Source organism: Pempheris klunzingeri, chromosome 21 (genome assembly GCF_042242105.1).
Source record: "Pempheris klunzingeri isolate RE-2024b chromosome 21, fPemKlu1.hap1, whole genome shotgun sequence".
NCBI classification, from domain to species: Eukaryota; Metazoa; Chordata; class Actinopteri; order Acropomatiformes; family Pempheridae; genus Pempheris; species Pempheris klunzingeri.
Window position 1 is genome coordinate 11,623,570 of NC_092032.1, and position 17,550 is coordinate 11,641,119.

The window sequence follows — 17,550 nt, forward strand, 5'->3', positions numbered from 1 at the left end:
TTTCAGACTAAAACACAGGAGCTCTTACATGTGTCCAAGCACAGTTACATATCGAACTGTACATGCAGCTTATACAGTATGTGCGCGGGCTCCAGCTGACTGAGTGGGCCAAACAAACAAACCCCAACCTGTTTGTGCTTGGCTTCCGCACAACAGCGTCAGATGGGATCCTCAGTATCATATTAATAGGTTCAAACATGTAGCAGAGTACAGCTGTGTCAACACGGCAACTGCAATGCAAAGATCAGCTCCCCTCTCACTGTTACTGCTGGCCCGTATTGTGTATCAGCTGCCTATCGGAGGAGCAGGAAGGGGCCGACCGGGGTATTTTCACAGTTGCAGCAACACATGGTGGCATTTAAAGCCATATTCCAATAAATGCTGGGCTTGGACTTTTTTGATCTCTCCCCACACGAACACTCTGACACGCGATGTCTGTTTACATTTCAGCCTTATTTTAATTTGTGTCCGCTTACATTTTCCATTGTGTCATAACATTGGCCTTGAGGACATTTCAAAGTGGAGGCAGAGGGGGAGGGAGGCTGCTTGAGGCCGAAGCTTTGTGAAATAAACAACCTGTCTCCCTCATGCTACCCAAATGCATCTCAGATTTTTATACCACTGTATTATTTTAAGCACCTCTCCTCTCCCCCCATTGACCCCCTTTCTTCCCATTCACAGGGTGACTAGGCCACAGAGATGCCCTCATTATGGTCCACTCCAGGAGCCGCCACAATGCCCCTCCAAAGCAGAGTGGCATTCCATCGCCATGGAGAAGCCATCCCCGCTCTGTGATTGGCTATTGGTTTATAAAGAAGTGAGCGCAGTTTGGGGCCTTTGGGGTGCAAACTATCCGAGGGAGGAAGGGAGAATAACAATGACTGGATCAGAGAACGGGCTTCAACGGGGAGAAAAAGAGGGGGAAAAAACGAAAGCGAGAAGACGAGAGTAGGCCAAAGTACATCACTGCTTATCACAAGCAATCAGAAAAATCTCTTAATCTCTCACAGGAAGCTCTATAAACCACTCCTACACATTACACCATTAGACATCAATCGCCTTCACTGCATCTGTAAGTTCATTTGCATTACAAGGCTCCACATCAGGCAGTTTCATGATAAAGACATTTGCATACTTTGATCCATAGTGAGGTAAATAAGTCAGAGGACCCTATAGCTCTGAAAGCACTGCCAGTCAGGGAGCTATTAATGATGTGCACAAATTAAGGGAAATGTGTGAAAATTGGGGAAAAAAGGAGAAAAAAGGGGGCGAGTGGGGAGGGTGGGTGTTTGATCCAGAAAAGGAGGAGGTCCTGATATAAAGCACACCACGGGGCACGTCCACACACAGCTGTGACCCTTCGTCCATGGCTCAGATTCAAAGGTCGGCAGGTCGCCAACTCAAAATGGATTCCTCTAAGATCAGCCAAGAAATTATGTAACATCATTCTATGTCCAGTTGTTTTCTTTTCCTAAATTACTTGAGGATATTTCTAATCTCCAGTGAATGTACAGTAGACTTCCTCTCTTGACTGTGGGTTGAGAACGGTGGGTTGCGTTGCACGTAATGCACAAAAGAGCCCTCACAAATATGGCCACTGCAGTTTATTAATAAATCATTATAAAGTGGTGCTGTCAAAGTTGGTCACACCCAGAACAGAAAGAGATGCATAGAGTGAAGAAAACCTGTGTCTACGTGTGCGGACCGGTGTGTATGAAGCAAGACGTAGAGGAAATGAGATACAACAAAGAGCCACTGAGAGGCTTAGATAAAACCAGTGGAGCTCGGACAGAAAATGCAGGGTGTGTGTGAAGAAAACCCCAGGCCAGTAAACGGACAGGTTAATATGCAATCTAATGTAATGAAGCGCTCAGGAGGGCTCAACACACCCACTGAGGTCAGAGCAATGCACCCAGACTGCGATGACTCGCAACACAACCCATATTAGATCCTCTGCTGTGAAACACTCGTGTCCACCCACACGCTCACTCTTGACAAGCTCCTGAAGTGTGCATGTGTGTGTACAATTGCGTGTTTAAACAAGTAGCTGATGGCAAAGGATTGTCCCCTCACTAGGTGCGTCGCGGACCTTTTGAATGTGCGTGGATACGACGACACTAATTGGCGCCGACAGGAGCATGACAAAATTTGTCCAGACTCAGTCATTAAGAGCCCTGCTGCGGACTGGACTCATTATTACCGCGGTTAGGTGACAGCTCCGCTCCATCTAGCCACTTTTAATGTCATTCCCCGAATGCTGCCGCCTTAGCTGAGGAGACTTCTAATGACTAAATCAATCAAAGGATCATCTGAAGATTCATAACACATACATCTATTGTTATCAGTCAGCTGCCCGCTGAGAATTACCCACCAGTGCAGGGGAAATCTGGAAGAGTAATGTTTCTTATGTAGTAATCATTTTAGAGGTTTTACACACATTGGTAATGTACAAGTAAGTATGTGTGTTTCTTCATATTTCAGTCGTCCATTATTGGTGAATGCCATTTCCAGAGGGCATCTGGCCTAATGACACACCCTCTACTTCACTGAGATTGTATTTCCTGTTTGGGGGTAGGGGAGGTAGAACTGGAGCAGCATTTCCCATTTCCTTTCCGTGGCCTCACGTGCCTACAAACAATGAACCCAGCGACCATGCTGACCACAACGGCCAGCCAGGAAACACTGATCTAACACACATATCAGGGTTTAAAATCCTGAGCATAAAAGAAGCATGAGCATGCCTTTGTCCATTAATTGGACAGACATATGGTAGAGAAAATCACCAAACTGACTTGTTGTTTCTATTTTCTTCTACCGTCTGTGTCTCTCACACACACACACACACACACACACACACACACACACACACACACACACACACACACACACACACACACACACACACACACACACACACACACACACACACACACACACACACACACACACACACACACACACACACACACACACACACACAGGTGTAATGACCAATGTGTATGCCTACCCAGTGCCAGATGCAGCACATTCAAAGGACATATCAAACGAGCTGAACAGAATCAGCAGGAGGGAATCTCTTTCTATCATAAACAAAAAGGGATCTGAAGTGTTTTCGAAAAAATTATCAATTTCACCCCGTTTTGCAATTTGTGTGGAATGTATTCGAGTACATAAATATCAAACTAAAAATCATTTAATAAAACATAACACTGTATCTCACACGAGGATGATTTGCAGGGGGTTGTGCATATGAGAAACAAATTAACATGTATTACTTGCGAGTGTGTTTACCACTTGAATCTCTGCCCTCATGTGACTGTACAGGCGCAGGTGTTGTAAATACTGTGTGTGCATGTAGCCACTCACTCATGAATATGGGCGCCGTGTGTCTCCATCTCCTTAACAACTGTGGTGAGTTTGTAGAGGAGTTTCTGGTAAGCATCCAGGGTGAGCAGGTCTTCCTCTCGGAGAAGGAAGCGAAGGCCGTGACCCTCCGTCCTGCCCAGGCTGTGACCGGATGGTGCAGCCATAGTGGTGATAGTATGCTGGACTTTAACCATGGGGCTCAGCTTACCTGAGGAAACAAGCATGTCAAAAAAAAAAAAACGAGCACCAGTAAAAAGTCTGAAATTTCGCATGAATATGCATCATTGTTCCACTGTGCAGGTGTTTTCCACACTCCCTATCCTTCCTCACCCTGCTCAGCGCTGCTGCGTCCTCCCTTCTCCAGTGTGTTCTTCCTGTTGTCCAGCTGCACACCAAAGGCACTACCTAGAGAGGTGGTGGTCTTTGGGTAGGACACCTCCATCACATTGATATGACAGTTTGTAGGGCAGAAGTCGCTGCTATGGAGGGGGGACACCTTGGCCTTAGCCTGCTTAAAGGTGGGCCACGCTCTGTTCTTCAGTACCCGAGCAAACTACAGCAGAAAAAGAGAGACACGGGTGGCTTTGAGACAAAAACAATCAATAGTAATCAAAAGTGGGGAATAGGAATTGAAATGAGAATTTTAGAACAGGCATGCTTCAAAAGTCTGTGTAATTCACCAGCATAGGAATGAAAGGCTCCATATGAAACACACTACAGAATATCTGTCAACTAAATGTACTGTTTTGTTCTACACATATGACAGCTGGCCCTTGAAGAAAAGCATAAACACCAATTACTGCTCATTTTCTGCATTCCTCCTTTTTTTATGTGGCAGCTCAAATATTAAACCCGAATCAAAGAGCCAAGACAGACACATAGCATCCTCATTGCTCACATATGTGAAGAACTCCAGGCCCCAACATGACCATTCATCATTTTAAATGGATGTGCATTGAATTGAACTGATGTATAGCAGCTCATACCATCATGTTGTAGGAATATATGATGAAATGATGTTTTGCTTTTTGTGATTTGATTTGTAACTTCAACAACCTCCCGAATGTAAGTTCATGTTTTGAGCTTGTGGTAGAAGTACTGTGGTTTTATTCATACATCAGAGTAATACCAAACACACTTTGTTCGGAAAATGATGTTACTTTAAATAAAATAAAGATTCCTTCAAGATAAGTTAACGGCACATGGATCCTGTCTACACTGTTAAACGAATGCAAATATACTCCTTACTGCTATGGAACTTCTATAGGTAGAAACTCCACTCAACCCTGCTGTGCAAGGAAACTTCCTGAACGTGCTACGCGGTGATAGCATCTCCATGTAAAACACAATACGCAGGGAGCTTGAAGGACTGCTCGGATCCAATAGAGCTGATACAGAATATCACAAACACATTTTTTCTTTGCAACATTTGCTTGCACTTTCCTTGAACCCTCCATCACAGGGCCTGTATCCTGTCTTGGATGTCACACATCCGATGCTATAATCCAATTGGATCAGTTTTTAGTAACTTGGTCTGTCAAGCAACATAAGCATAACATAATGTATATGTCAACTAAAGAACTTAAAGCAAACATGTCTCCTTGGTTATCTCAGATAACTGGAGTATGACGCTGCTCCTCCAAGCGAGATGATACGCTCCAGATGGACCATGAGCTGGCCTCCTCTTGAGACTGAAGAGTCTCACCACATCTCTTATCTATCGTTTGGGGTTTTATTTCCAGCCCTCAGGTTAGCCTCTCTCCTTATACCAACCTCCGTTCTTCCTTTTTGTCTCTTTATGTCAGTTCCTCCCACTATCATCCTTCCTCCGTCTTATTTCTCACTCTCTCTCATTCGTCTACTTTCGCTCCCCCACCTTTCTCTCTAGGGGTCTGAGAAGGAATGCTCCAGTGCAGGAGGGGATCTTACACAACAAAAATCCTGGCTGTGGCTGTGCAGGGCTATTTATAAGTGACTGGTAATTAATCCAAGGCCCACTCTAATGTTGAGTCAGATCTTTTTCCTTTTCCCCTCTCACGCACACTTACACGCATTGGGATGTTTGGCCTATAGACACATGCTTACAGATGTGAATGAAAAGTGATGAAAACACTTTGGCTACATCAACAACCAGCTGTAATATAATTAAAACAAAGCACCATCTAATACTACATATTGCGCACAAACTCACAAAGTCAATGACAAGTTTGCAAACAAGCAACAGACATCTTGGCAAAATATTTCTTCTCTTACTCTCAGGTCAGTGAGAACTGATTACATTTTAGCACAGCAGCCTTCACACATTGACACTTTGTTTTCAACTTGTTTGTAGTATGTCATTGGTTTGATGCACTCTGACATGTTGATGTCAGCGCAGTGAGAAAACAAGCATCAAGGATATCTGTCTTTTTAGTGCATTTTCAGTATGTTTTCCTTGTTTGCCTTGGAGCCTGGTCACAGCCAGTTTGCAGGCAGGTCGCTTTAAAAGTTTTATTACAGTGCATCTACGTCGAATTGGTTCAGATGGATTTCCACTTTTTTAGGACAAGAACCACAGTTTGGAACCACAGTAAAATGTAAAAGTGGTACTTCTACACCAGCTGCATCCTGTTCATGGTTCCAAGTTGTGTAAAAACATAAATATGCACTTCATGGTGGAGAGAACTATCATCCAGAGCAGAGAGACTGATGGTGGCTTTCTGTCAGAGCAGCACAGGACTGTTACCTTTCTGTAGTTGGTGATCCGCCGGTTGATGTGCTCCACCCTCTCACCACACATGGCACTGAAGCGTACCTGCAGCTCCTCCGGGATCACATCACAGCTGAAGCTCAGCCTGCTGCACATCTGCACCAGCGTGTCGTCATTACGCGCCAGCGCCTCCAGGATCTGGTCAGAGAAAGGGCAAACGAATGCAGGGATGATTAACTGATACGCAAATGCTTGTAAAAATCCCTTCTGGAAAAGCTAATGGGATGTAAACGAATAACCAAGCTCTTTTTCCTTGAAAAACAAAATACAGTTTGGCTGGTGGGCTGCTTCCTCTACAGCATTTCATGAGCAGTCTAACACAGATATCTAAAATGTGCTGATGAACCCAGATTGTGATACATATGCTGTACGTATGCAGGGTCTCTGATTTTCCAGATCAGAGATTTGATATGAGGAGGAGACACAAATCTCTGAGCTGTCTTAATGAGATGCCTAGGAGAGGAAATCCGATAGCAGGAAGAGACTGAAGCGCAAGAAAACCCATGCACCCCGACAGCGTTGGCGATATTAAAATTCAACATCACATGGATCTCAGAGGACACTGTAGATTGCTGGGGCAGATGTTTATAATAATACTAAAATTACTTTTGCTTTTGAGGAATGGGGAAACTACTTATAGTCGGAGGCGATATAGCAAGTTGAATTTTTGTGCCTGTCACTGGATTTTATTTAAGCCGGTGCTTTAGTAGACTTTAGAACACAAGGCTGTAAATCTAGATCAGTTTAAGACATGAACCCAACTTGTGATCTCTGCTAATGAACAAGAGAGATGTTGTTCATCATGGAATTTGGCAGAAGGACGCTGCAAACTGCTTTTTATTCGCCACATCAGCATGTGTGCATCTATGTCTGAGTGAATCTTCTTTCCTCTGTGTCTCTTAAATCAATAATGATCACCCTGTGAACATCACCACTGGGATGTAAAAAGCATGCACTTAACACAGCTGGGAACTAACTGGACTAAAATAAAGCTGTCACTTTTAACTAGCATCAGTCCCCTCAATCTACACAGCAGGAGAGCTGTTGGCTGTATCTGTCGGACAGAAGTATGAGTGCATTTCAAGCTTGAGGAAAAATGCCAGGACAAAGTTCTTTTGAATTAGAATTAGTCAGAATCAGATTAATTACAAATTCCACTGGGATAAGAAAAATGTCCCAATGACTTTAGAATCCAGTACTGCTACTATGTAGCCTGCTGAGAAGCAAAAGCATTGTCATGGTTTATGTTTACATCTTCATGGTTCTCCCTCCCTGAACACCAACGACGCTATTCATCACCTAAAAGGTATTAAAAACTTTCTCTGTCTCCTCTCCTCTCTCCCATTCATTCTCTCTCTGTTATCAGCAGCCACTTAGTAGTTCGCTTAATGCCACAGCATAAACAACAACATGTTTGCCTCATAAATTCTGCTAAAAGTAATTGCCATTAGTTGAACAGGACATTCCAGTAGGGCTAGACACAGTTAGATTAACTACTAGGGGCCAACTGAGGCAAAAATGAACTTTGGGCCTCCACTGACCCCCCCCCCCCCTGTTCCTCCCACTTTCTGCATGTGTATGTATCCTATTGAGTTTAAGGAGCCATCATATACAGAGTGTACACAGCATATGGCAGCTTTATTATATTTTGCACAGAACCCGAAAAACCATGTGATACATGTGATGTGTTGAAATATATTGAGGATTGTGAAACAATACGTTATTAGATTTTGACACAGGGCCCTTATACCTTATATAGTGCATCAAATTTGGGTAAATTGCTTTTTTGTGCTTCAGGAGTGAAATTACCAATAAATTAAATTAACCTGGGGCCTAGTTGGAAATCTAGCGTTATAGCTGGACCAACCAAAAAATGAATATTCTTAATCCCACATAATCAAACCAACATCTAACCAGATGTTCAACCGATCAATCAGACTATTGTCCAGCTCAGCTGCCCAGAAATCATGCGATTATATGATCATATGATTAATTCTGACATAACAATGAATCCAGCATGGGAAAGCAACTATAATGTAAAATTACATATATTGTTAATGAGACAAATGTCACAATAAATCATTATAAGTGGGCGGACAGAATACCTTAGCAGTGAGGCTGAAGAATCCCTTGGGTTCGACCATCTTTTCCAGCACGTGACACTTGATGCCAGCTGTGCTGTCGTACTCGTACATCACTCCGTACTCCAGCTGGACATTGTCAACTGTCAGACTCACATGGTCCTTCTTCCCATCGATAATGGCTATAGTGTTGAATTTGTCCATCACCTCTGAGATTGTAGAAACAGCAGAACAAAGACAGAGCTGTGAAATAGAACTCTGGTAACTTGCAGGCAAAATATGACCGCGCACATACACAAATTATCCTGATCAAAAAACGTTTTCATCATCACACAGTCAGCACTGTAGGAGACCCCAGACCACCAAGTGTGCAGTTCAGAGAAAGACCCTCTGCACATGGCTTTCCTACATCACCCTGCGAGCATGATGAGCAATTCCAAGAGCATTAGGTTAACCGGCCCCACGCTAATGCAATGACTTACGACAGCAATAAATCTTGCTCTGGAGCCGTTTGCTATGAAGGGAATAGAGATCCTGTTTTACACTCTCATTGGGATCCACAAACCATGGGGCAGAATTAACACTTGATGAGCCAGAGGAAGCGACTGTTTTCAGGCTAACACACTCCAGATGCGCTTGTTTGGAACTGGAAAGGGGCGACGGGCTTGTACTCCTGCGAACAAGCCTGCGTTACATCCACAGACACCTTGAGCAGAATATTTTTTTCCAGAGGAGTAATTCTGTGCATGTGTATGTGTGCGTCTAATCACCTTCTACTTTACACTCAAAGCCGTCTCCGTTCTCCTCAGGGGTTGGTTTCTGGTTAGTTTTCTGGTTGTCCTCCTGGGCGCTCTCACTGTTGTTGTACACCCACTTAATAGTATCTTGCTGCGTAGGATTAGAACAAAGGAATTCATTCAGAAGTTTCATGAAAAAACATTTGCATCATAAAAAAAACATGAAACGACTAAAACAGGATGTCTTATCTCTATCAAATGATTCAGTTTCTCTTTGAACTTAAATTGAACCGTAAAATTTGTGTGTTTTCACTTTGAATTAAATTGACTTAAACCATTACAGTAACAGTAACACAACTGTCAACATAAATCTGTCTATTGTAGCTTCACTCTTATCCCACCACTCTCACTCCTGATCAACAGGTGCCATTTCTATAGCTAGAAAGATGTTAGATGAGAAAAAATAAAACTTTGAAGAGACAGAATTCTAGTGCGTGTTTGTGTGTGTGTGCACAAGCTGAGGTTTGGGTTTGATGCAGCATGTTTAGCCGTTTCTGCCCAGATATGGTGTACAGTGTCACAGTCGGGTTGGCAGAGCATGCAGTGAAAAGCCTTCACAAACATATGGGAACGTGATGCTTGGTGAGACCGCAGAAGCAAACCCATGCCAATCTCATCAACCAACTCTAGCGTGTGTGTGTGTGTGGTTGTGTGGTTGTGTGGTTGTGTGTGTCTGTGTATCTGTCTGTGTCTGTTCTCTCCTCTCCCCACCCAACCCCACAGTGGATTTTCTGCCAAGGCTACATGCTGTGCCTGCCTACTGGTCTGTGGTCTTCTAAAGCACAACCACACACACACACACACAGAAAGAGACAGAGAAAGAGAGGGCGGTTCCTCTGTATTCCGTACTTGATGTAAACCAGATCTCCAGTAGTGTTGGAACCCTGAAGTGCATCATTAAGCCTGAAGTCTCGACAGGGCTCAATTATAGTGACACACTACACTAACTCACACCATACACACACACCCTTGGGTTTCTATTTTCACACCATTTTCCCACCTTCAACAGGTGGACTCAGCTCACTCTCTCCCCCTACACTTGTCTGCTGTGAACCAAATTAATGTAAAAAAAATTGTTTATCCCCTTTTTATTCTGTCTTATTCCTCCCTCCCTCCAGGGATCTCACCCACCCCAAGCAACAGCCACCCCCAGATCCTTTCCCACCTCCCTCTTTAGCCTGCCAGTCTCCCACAGCAGCCCCACCACTGTGAGCCAGGGGTCAGTGCTGGAGGAGCCAAAACTACTATTATTTCTGCGTAATGACCCAAGAGAGGGAAAGACGGAGTCACAGAGAAAGAGAGTGAGGGAGAGATGTGAAGGTAAACGGGAGCTAGGAGGTCTGTCTGCTAGGTTTTTTCTCACGGTCAACTAGTCCTCCTTTCAGCTCTTTTTGTGCCTTTTTTTTTTCATTTACGATCTCACACACTTCCAGTTTCATTAACTATAAGATCAGTCAACATACAATTCAAATGCTCTCACTTTCCACCAGTGAGGTCATGGGAAATAAAAGTGTGACCTCCAAATCAAACATAATTGCAAAAAAGAATTCATGTTTTCTTAAGGGACTATTTCTTCATAGTGACCACACAGAAGCATATTTTGAATTATTATTATAAAAGGTGATACCCTACATGTTGGATACTGCAGCGTCTAGTTGGGTTTACTCTGCAGTTTATTCCCCTTCTCCTGTACCTGGCTCTCCTCCAGTCTCACCTGTGTGGGCCGTCGGTACTTCCTGCACGCAGTGACGTGAGCGATGACACTGGCATGGCTCTCCTTGCTCACATTGATTCCGTTCACCTTGATGATGCACTGGCCTGGGTGGAGACCCGCGATGGCTGCCACTGTGCCTGGCGTGAGACAGAGACGGGTAAAGAGAAGGTGGAGGCGTCAAGGGCAATAACTGCTGCACATCACCATGTCGGTGATTGCTGAACCGGGTTAAAACAAACACCAGCACATCCCAAAAAATAATTGTCACATCTTCCGCATCCTGTACACTAAATTGGGTTGAACAACAATTCCTTTTTCGTCTGTGTATTTGCAACTTTGTTTCCTGTTTTGGCAGCTCAGGAGGAGTTTGAGAGGCAGCATGGAGAGGCGGGAAGTTGTTTATCTGGGGTAGACGAGGGCCTCTCTGAGGGATGTGATTCAGACCTTAAGAGAACTTCAAGGTTTACGGCTATCAGAAGGAAGTGCTTGGCAGACTAAATATTCCTCCCTTTTGTTTTTATAGCTCCTTAAACATACACCATGCATACCTCACATTGCAAAATACAGAATCTACATCCCTCTTGCCAGGTATTGTAAGAATTAAATAATTCAGCTGATGTGTCTCTACTGCTTTAACTGTCTTAGTATGCATGTAAATCAACAGACAGGTCCATTGTTCTTAATAATAGAGCAGAAAAACAGGCTCCAGACGAACATGAAGGGGACTGTTCATACTGCAAGGACATGAACGAGTCTGGTCCAAGATAAAGAACTCCAACACTCATATTGTTATTGCAGCTCTTCATGTGGATGTAAGAGTACATATTTTTGCTTTCCTGTCACAGACTGATTCAACGCGACTGTCAGAAGATCGTGTTTACACAGCCTGTCTGTGCCTCACTTTGGTTTCTCTATGGTAAAAAATCCTCAGGTAAACAGTGTGTAGTGTTTAATATTTACAACACACACGGCATGTTATTGTGTACATAAATTTGGGATAGAAGCATCAATGATATAAATGCTACTGCTGAACAAGGAACTAAATACTAACAACATACTAACATGCTCCCAACAAAACAATGCCAATAGAAAACCACCTGAATGAAATTACTTTATAAATGACTTGAAGACACCATGTCAAGCAAATATAAATCCACTCTGCTTGACCTAGAAAGCGCAATATACACGGAAATTTGATCCACTCTCAGTCCCTTTATTCTCCAGCATCAGGCTGGTGTATTAATGTCCATCAATAACTCCACTCAGTGACCAGAGGTGTCCACCTGTTTTTACCTTACTAAGCCTCCAGGTTAGTAGGTTACCAGTTACCTGTTAGTAGTCCAACTACAAGCTATTCTTTAATAGGCTATACATTTTTATTTGTCTATCAGCTTCCTTTATTCTGTAAAGAGGATGAGCTCTCACAGGCTCTCTGCCGCTGTCCTGTCCTGAATGTGCTTCTGCTCAAAGCATCTGTGCTACAGCTGTTAAACTCATGCAAGTAAAAATGGTTTAGCTTTCCAAGACCAGGTGACTCATTTCACACTGGTAGATGAGCAGCGCAGCAGCTAACACACCAGCATATAGCGTTAGCATGTAGCTTGCAGCCATGAAACCCTTCCGCCAAGATCTTTGTCGAGACATGGCGGGGGAACAAATCAGGGATCAGCGATGTGGGATTAAATCCTGGAGCAACCACCTGCATAGCATCCCTAAGCATTGTGTTGTCCATTTAAACTGGCTCGTCTGTGGGCCAAGGGACTGTGGTGGTGAAAGCTACTATGGATGCCATATTATATTATAAAACTCTTGAGACAATGCAAAGTCTCACTGTCTTTAAGAAAAAAAAAAAATTCAGCAAAAATGCCAGCTTATACAATCGAGTTTTAAAAAGTTTTTTAAAAACCCAGCTGACCTGGTAGAGAGAGGGAGGAGATTCCAGAGAGTTGGAGCTATAATGGAAAAAGCACGGCGCCCCTATGTTTTGAGCCTGGTCCAAGGGACTGATAAGAGCTATTGTTCAGAGATCATTAGGATTAATCTTCATCTTCTGAACAAAATCAATGTGAGTATAAAATCTCTGGGCTATCCATCTTGTAGCTGTTCATATTTCAGTCTCGACCGAAGGGGTGGACTGACTGACTGACTGGCTAGTCTGGCTAAAACTGGCAGCCAGAACTTCAAGCAAAAGAAAAAACCTGAACAAAAAGACAAATTAATAGCACACAGGATATCACAGGAATGACAGCTCATCATCAGGATCAGCGCCAATACATAGTGAGGATACAGTGACTTCCACCTAAAATTAATTTCATTATAGGACTTTAACTTTTCCTCATCTCACCTGTTCCTGTTTCTGAGTTTCTGTGCCTCTAATGGGTATTACATCTGCACCTGTTGACCCCAGACACCAGGGGACAGCCGCTGTTATGACAATCCAAGGGATTAGACACCTCCTACATCATCAACTTTGTCTCAGGGGATCAGAGCATCTACTTTAACACACAGCAGGCTCCAAGGCAACAGATTCATCAGGAAAACACATTCACATGTGCACACGCATGCTCACACACACACACACCACATAAGCACAAACACACTGCTATCCCACTTAGATTGCTTAAGAAAAAAAAACAACACTCAATTCCCCTGAGAAAAGTCAGACAAGGCCATGAATTGTTTTTGGTTTGAGCCCATTCTTGTGCCAGACCTGATAGCGGTGTTACTAAACATGCTGTGTATGCTAGAGAAAAAGCGTGAAAAAAGGTGATTCTCCACCACACAGAGGTAATAGGCTGCTATGAAAAGTGTGAATAGATACATGGGAATTATTGGGATGTGGAGAGTGGCTGATAACCTGATAATTCTCAGTTTTTGGCAGCATCATTAACCAACCAGCTGAGCCACGTGGAGAGAATGAGCAGAGAAAATCAGCCTCTTGTAGCCAAGTCACGCAAACCCCCACAGAATGGTGTGGCAGCTGCTTGCAAGCTGGGCCACAGAAAGGTGAGGGAGATGTTTTTCCTGATGAAGCCAGACAGCTTAAGTGGTAGAGGTGGCAATCTCTTACCTCTTCCAACAGCATGGACCACAGAAGGACCGAAGCCACGGATCTGGAAACCCAATCCATCAGCCGAGTCTGGGATCTTTACCGTCCTGAGGACAAGAGGAAGGAAAATGGGCAAGCTGATACAAGATGACTTTGACAATATCTCTTTGATAGTGCTTTTACTACTATGCTTACATGAATGCACGGGCATACACAGATCTGACTTACTCTCTTGGCTTGGTGCTAATCAGCACTCTGAGGGGTCCCTTGCTGTTGAAACACTGCCTGAGGAGAACTTCCACTTCAGTGAAAGGCCTGAGGAACACCAAGTCTCCATTTATGGCAAACAACTTCTTCCCCACCTCCAGGCCAGCCATCTTAAAGTAGAATTTTATTAAAAAAAAGAAGAAGAAAGAATAGAGGATAGTTAACTTTTTTGGTACAAAAACAACATATATACAACAATATATTTTATAAATCACAAAGAAAAGCCTGCACACTCCCAGCCATAGGAGACAATATGGGATAACTTTTATCTGTGAGTATACAGCTGGATCCTGTTGTGGATTTCATTGTCCCAGATTGAATTTTTAAAAACACACACACTCACACTAGGGCAGTCTCTATGCAATCCAGACCTTCCGAGCGCATTCAGAGCTACTTTAGGGCTGGAGGGAATTATGGGTCGTGCGCTCAGATTGATCACATTTGCCTTCAAGTTCCTCTGTCCCATTTTCATCTAGCAGATCAAAGCTAAACACCAAAGGAAACCTCAAAAATATGGTGCCGTTTAATGCTCTCTAGCTCTGCACGAAAATGTTTCTAATGTTAGCATCAGTGTCCATCACCATAGAGCAGGTTTGGTTTGGGAGCAAACAGTTAGGGACTGATGATTGAATCGCATTTTAACAATAAAAAACTACTGCTGACTGCAAAGCTGTGATGCCTTTTCGGCAGATCAGCACCAGAGTAACTTCTGGAAAAAAACAACTAGATATTTCCTCTCCATATCTATTGTGTGGAAGGTTTCTTCAAAACGCAAAACAAGAAGTACATGCGGGGCACAACATGTACTGTATGTGTGTGTGCATTCTCACCTCGGCCGGTGAACCCTTCTCTACAGACTTGATGATGGGAACTCTGTTCCTCTCCTCCAAGGTAAAGCCGTAGCCTCCATCACTGGGCCTTATCTGGAAGAAAAAAAAACACGTCTCCCATCAGCAAAATCCCAAGCCAGCAGACCAAGACATTTTCACAGAGCACAAACACACACACCAGAGGCATATACTGGTACAGACAGATAGCAGCCGCGGTAGAATTTGTTCACTCCTCTGAGAAGAATGCTTACTGAGGTATAAAATGGACTTTTGCAGTGTTATGACTTTTCCCTCTCACAGCTGTGTGCTTCCTAATGATTTACTGTGCCTTTGGTTTGTTCTGAGTTGTGGGTATGTTGTGACAAAGTCGAAGCATATTAGACAGACTGAGCGCCGACAGATCGATGAGCCACCAAGGAGTGCTGCGAGCGAGCGCTCACCAGGAGAGACTTGGAGATGACGTTCTCGACTATTTTCAGGTCGTGTTTCATAGGTTTGTGTTTGGTGTTGGAACCCTCCATCTCCTCATCGGCAAAAAAACGAAACAGCAAGGGCTCGTCCTTGAATTCACTCTTTTCCAACACTGGAGGAGGTAACAACAAAGGCATGGATGAGGAAATGTCAGGTATAGAAACAAACAACTGAGATGAAACTTGCTGAATAATCATATCTCTGGCAAATAGACTTAAAGGTTCACATATTCATTTGAATATGTCACAAATTCTTGACAATTTCTGAAAGTATACTACACAGTTGTAGATTTTTAGATGCTTTTTAAAGCTGTTGGTTTCCATTTAAAAATGGATGCTTGGAAAGGTAGAAAATGCATTAAAATTTCTCCAATACAGGAGTGTAAATTGCACATTTGTTAAAATATGTGATTACTATAGTCCTATAAGACAATTGTGTGAAATTAAAACATGTTCTAGTTCAATGATCCAGACTGCCTATTGATGGTCAATTGAAAACTTGACTCGCTCAGACAATCGTTCTTCTTTGGACACACGGAGAATATGTGCAACTCTTTGGACTAAGAACAGCCTCAGTATCTGGTGCTGTGCAGAAGTAGGACATATTAAAATTAGTTAAGAGGTTTTAACATGATTAGTCACATGCCAAATGGAGCATGCCCAAGCACTTAAACACCATGTATTCCAAAATGCACAAATACACACCGTGAGGGAAAGAATGATTTGAATGAGCCTAGTCTCCACAGCAACGTAACGTCTTCACCGAGAGTTCAATTTTGAAATGAAAAAAATAGCCCTGAGGGGAAGAGCAGAATTTCCCTCTAACATTCCCTCACTTCATTGATACACACATCAGACATAGCGGCAGTAGTTTTAATAGCTACATCATCAGGCCAAATAACTTACTGGCACGAACAGCAAAATTACCCTGAAGGTTGTGGAAGTGAAGGGAAGTTTGATGGCTGGGGCTGTTATGCTCTATAGATGTGCTGGTAATTTGTAGTGAGAGGCTTAAACTGTGGGTAGTTAGGAGCAGTTACATCATGGAGGTACAAGGAGACGTGCTGTGACTCATACTGTAGTGTGTATGATGTGGACTTTGGCACAAGGGAGTCATCGGGTTTAAAACAAGTCTGACTCGCATGAACAAACTGTAACCATGGCTACTGCCCATTTTGAACTCAAAGTGATAAACAACCATGTGTTACGCTCCAAGTTCGTATAGCTAAAGCAAGCCATGCATGTAGCGTGCACTTGGCTGCGTCAGACATCTACACACAAGTATGCATCGAGTTAATGATATCAAATACACTCACACACATGCAAATGTACAAATCAATTCACTGGATTGAGAAAAAAGTTCTATTCCTGTAGCGTGTCAAAGTAGAAATGGAAAGCGAACAAGAGTGGTTGTGTTCTAATACAGGATGCTAAATGCCCTCCGCATGCTTTTTCCAAAGCATTTAATTCGCATTTATTCAATGATGAAGAGGATTCCGCAGGTTTGTGAACAGCAGGGTCAGAACTTTTTGTGCTGTACCGTGATGCATGAAGCCATTGTCGCACAGCTCCACCCCCAAGATCAACGCTTCCTCCCTGGTTCTGCAGTCGCCCTGCACCAGAAGACAGGAGAGAGAGAAAGCGGAGTGGATGCAGTGGAAAAGAGAGACAGATTTAAGCATAAAGAATGGATAGAGTAAATGAGCCAAGTGGGAAAAGCAAAAGAGGATGAGAGAAAGTTAAGTAGAAAGAGAGACAGAACAAAGGACATTGTGTGTTTAAAGAAATGTCACACTCACACCCCCACCCCTTTGTTCCTGCATCCAAAAGCCCCAAGACCAGCAGAGCCACTCCACGCTCCATCTTGACACAGCCGAAATCATGTCTAGACAGAGGAGTGTGACAGCTCTTGAAGTCCCACTGAAGTAGTGAGAGCTACTCATATGGACTATCAGACACACACACTTATTATATGCACACACAAACACGTGATGTCTGCCATTGATTCTGTGGTGGTCGCCGTATACATTTCATTTCTTTGTTGTCATCCCAAACAGGACCATCAATCTGTCAACCTCAAAGCTTCCTGTCAAAGTCAATAAAGCTCAGCAGTGGAATCAATTCTGCTTTTCCTTCTTCGTTTCCTTTTGTCTCCGCTGAGAGCCTCAAGACTGATGGCAAGAAACCCTTTGTTGCCTCAATTTCTTTCCTCTGTTACACATTTGAA

At 43.4% G+C, this 17,550-nt stretch overlaps 1 protein-coding gene across 1 annotated transcript in view; it reads right to left on the reverse strand.

Annotated features, from left to right (window-relative positions):
- The window catches only part of prex2 (phosphatidylinositol-3,4,5-trisphosphate-dependent Rac exchange factor 2), an 84,618-nt gene that overhangs the window by 29,753 nt on the left and 37,315 nt on the right, over positions 1-17,550 (reverse strand). The window contains exons 15-25 of the mRNA XM_070852729.1: positions 16,864-16,936; positions 15,294-15,436; positions 14,854-14,946; positions 13,985-14,133; positions 13,778-13,863; positions 10,708-10,844; positions 8,967-9,084; positions 8,221-8,405; positions 6,092-6,253; positions 3,697-3,919; positions 3,367-3,574 (exon numbers count right to left, since the gene is read on the reverse strand). Of these exons, the coding sequence (XP_070708830.1) occupies positions 3,367-3,574; positions 3,697-3,919; positions 6,092-6,253; positions 8,221-8,405; positions 8,967-9,084; positions 10,708-10,844; positions 13,778-13,863; positions 13,985-14,133; positions 14,854-14,946; positions 15,294-15,436; positions 16,864-16,936 (1,577 nt within the window). The remainder of the gene's footprint in view (positions 1-3,366; positions 3,575-3,696; positions 3,920-6,091; positions 6,254-8,220; positions 8,406-8,966; positions 9,085-10,707; positions 10,845-13,777; positions 13,864-13,984; positions 14,134-14,853; positions 14,947-15,293; positions 15,437-16,863; positions 16,937-17,550) is intronic.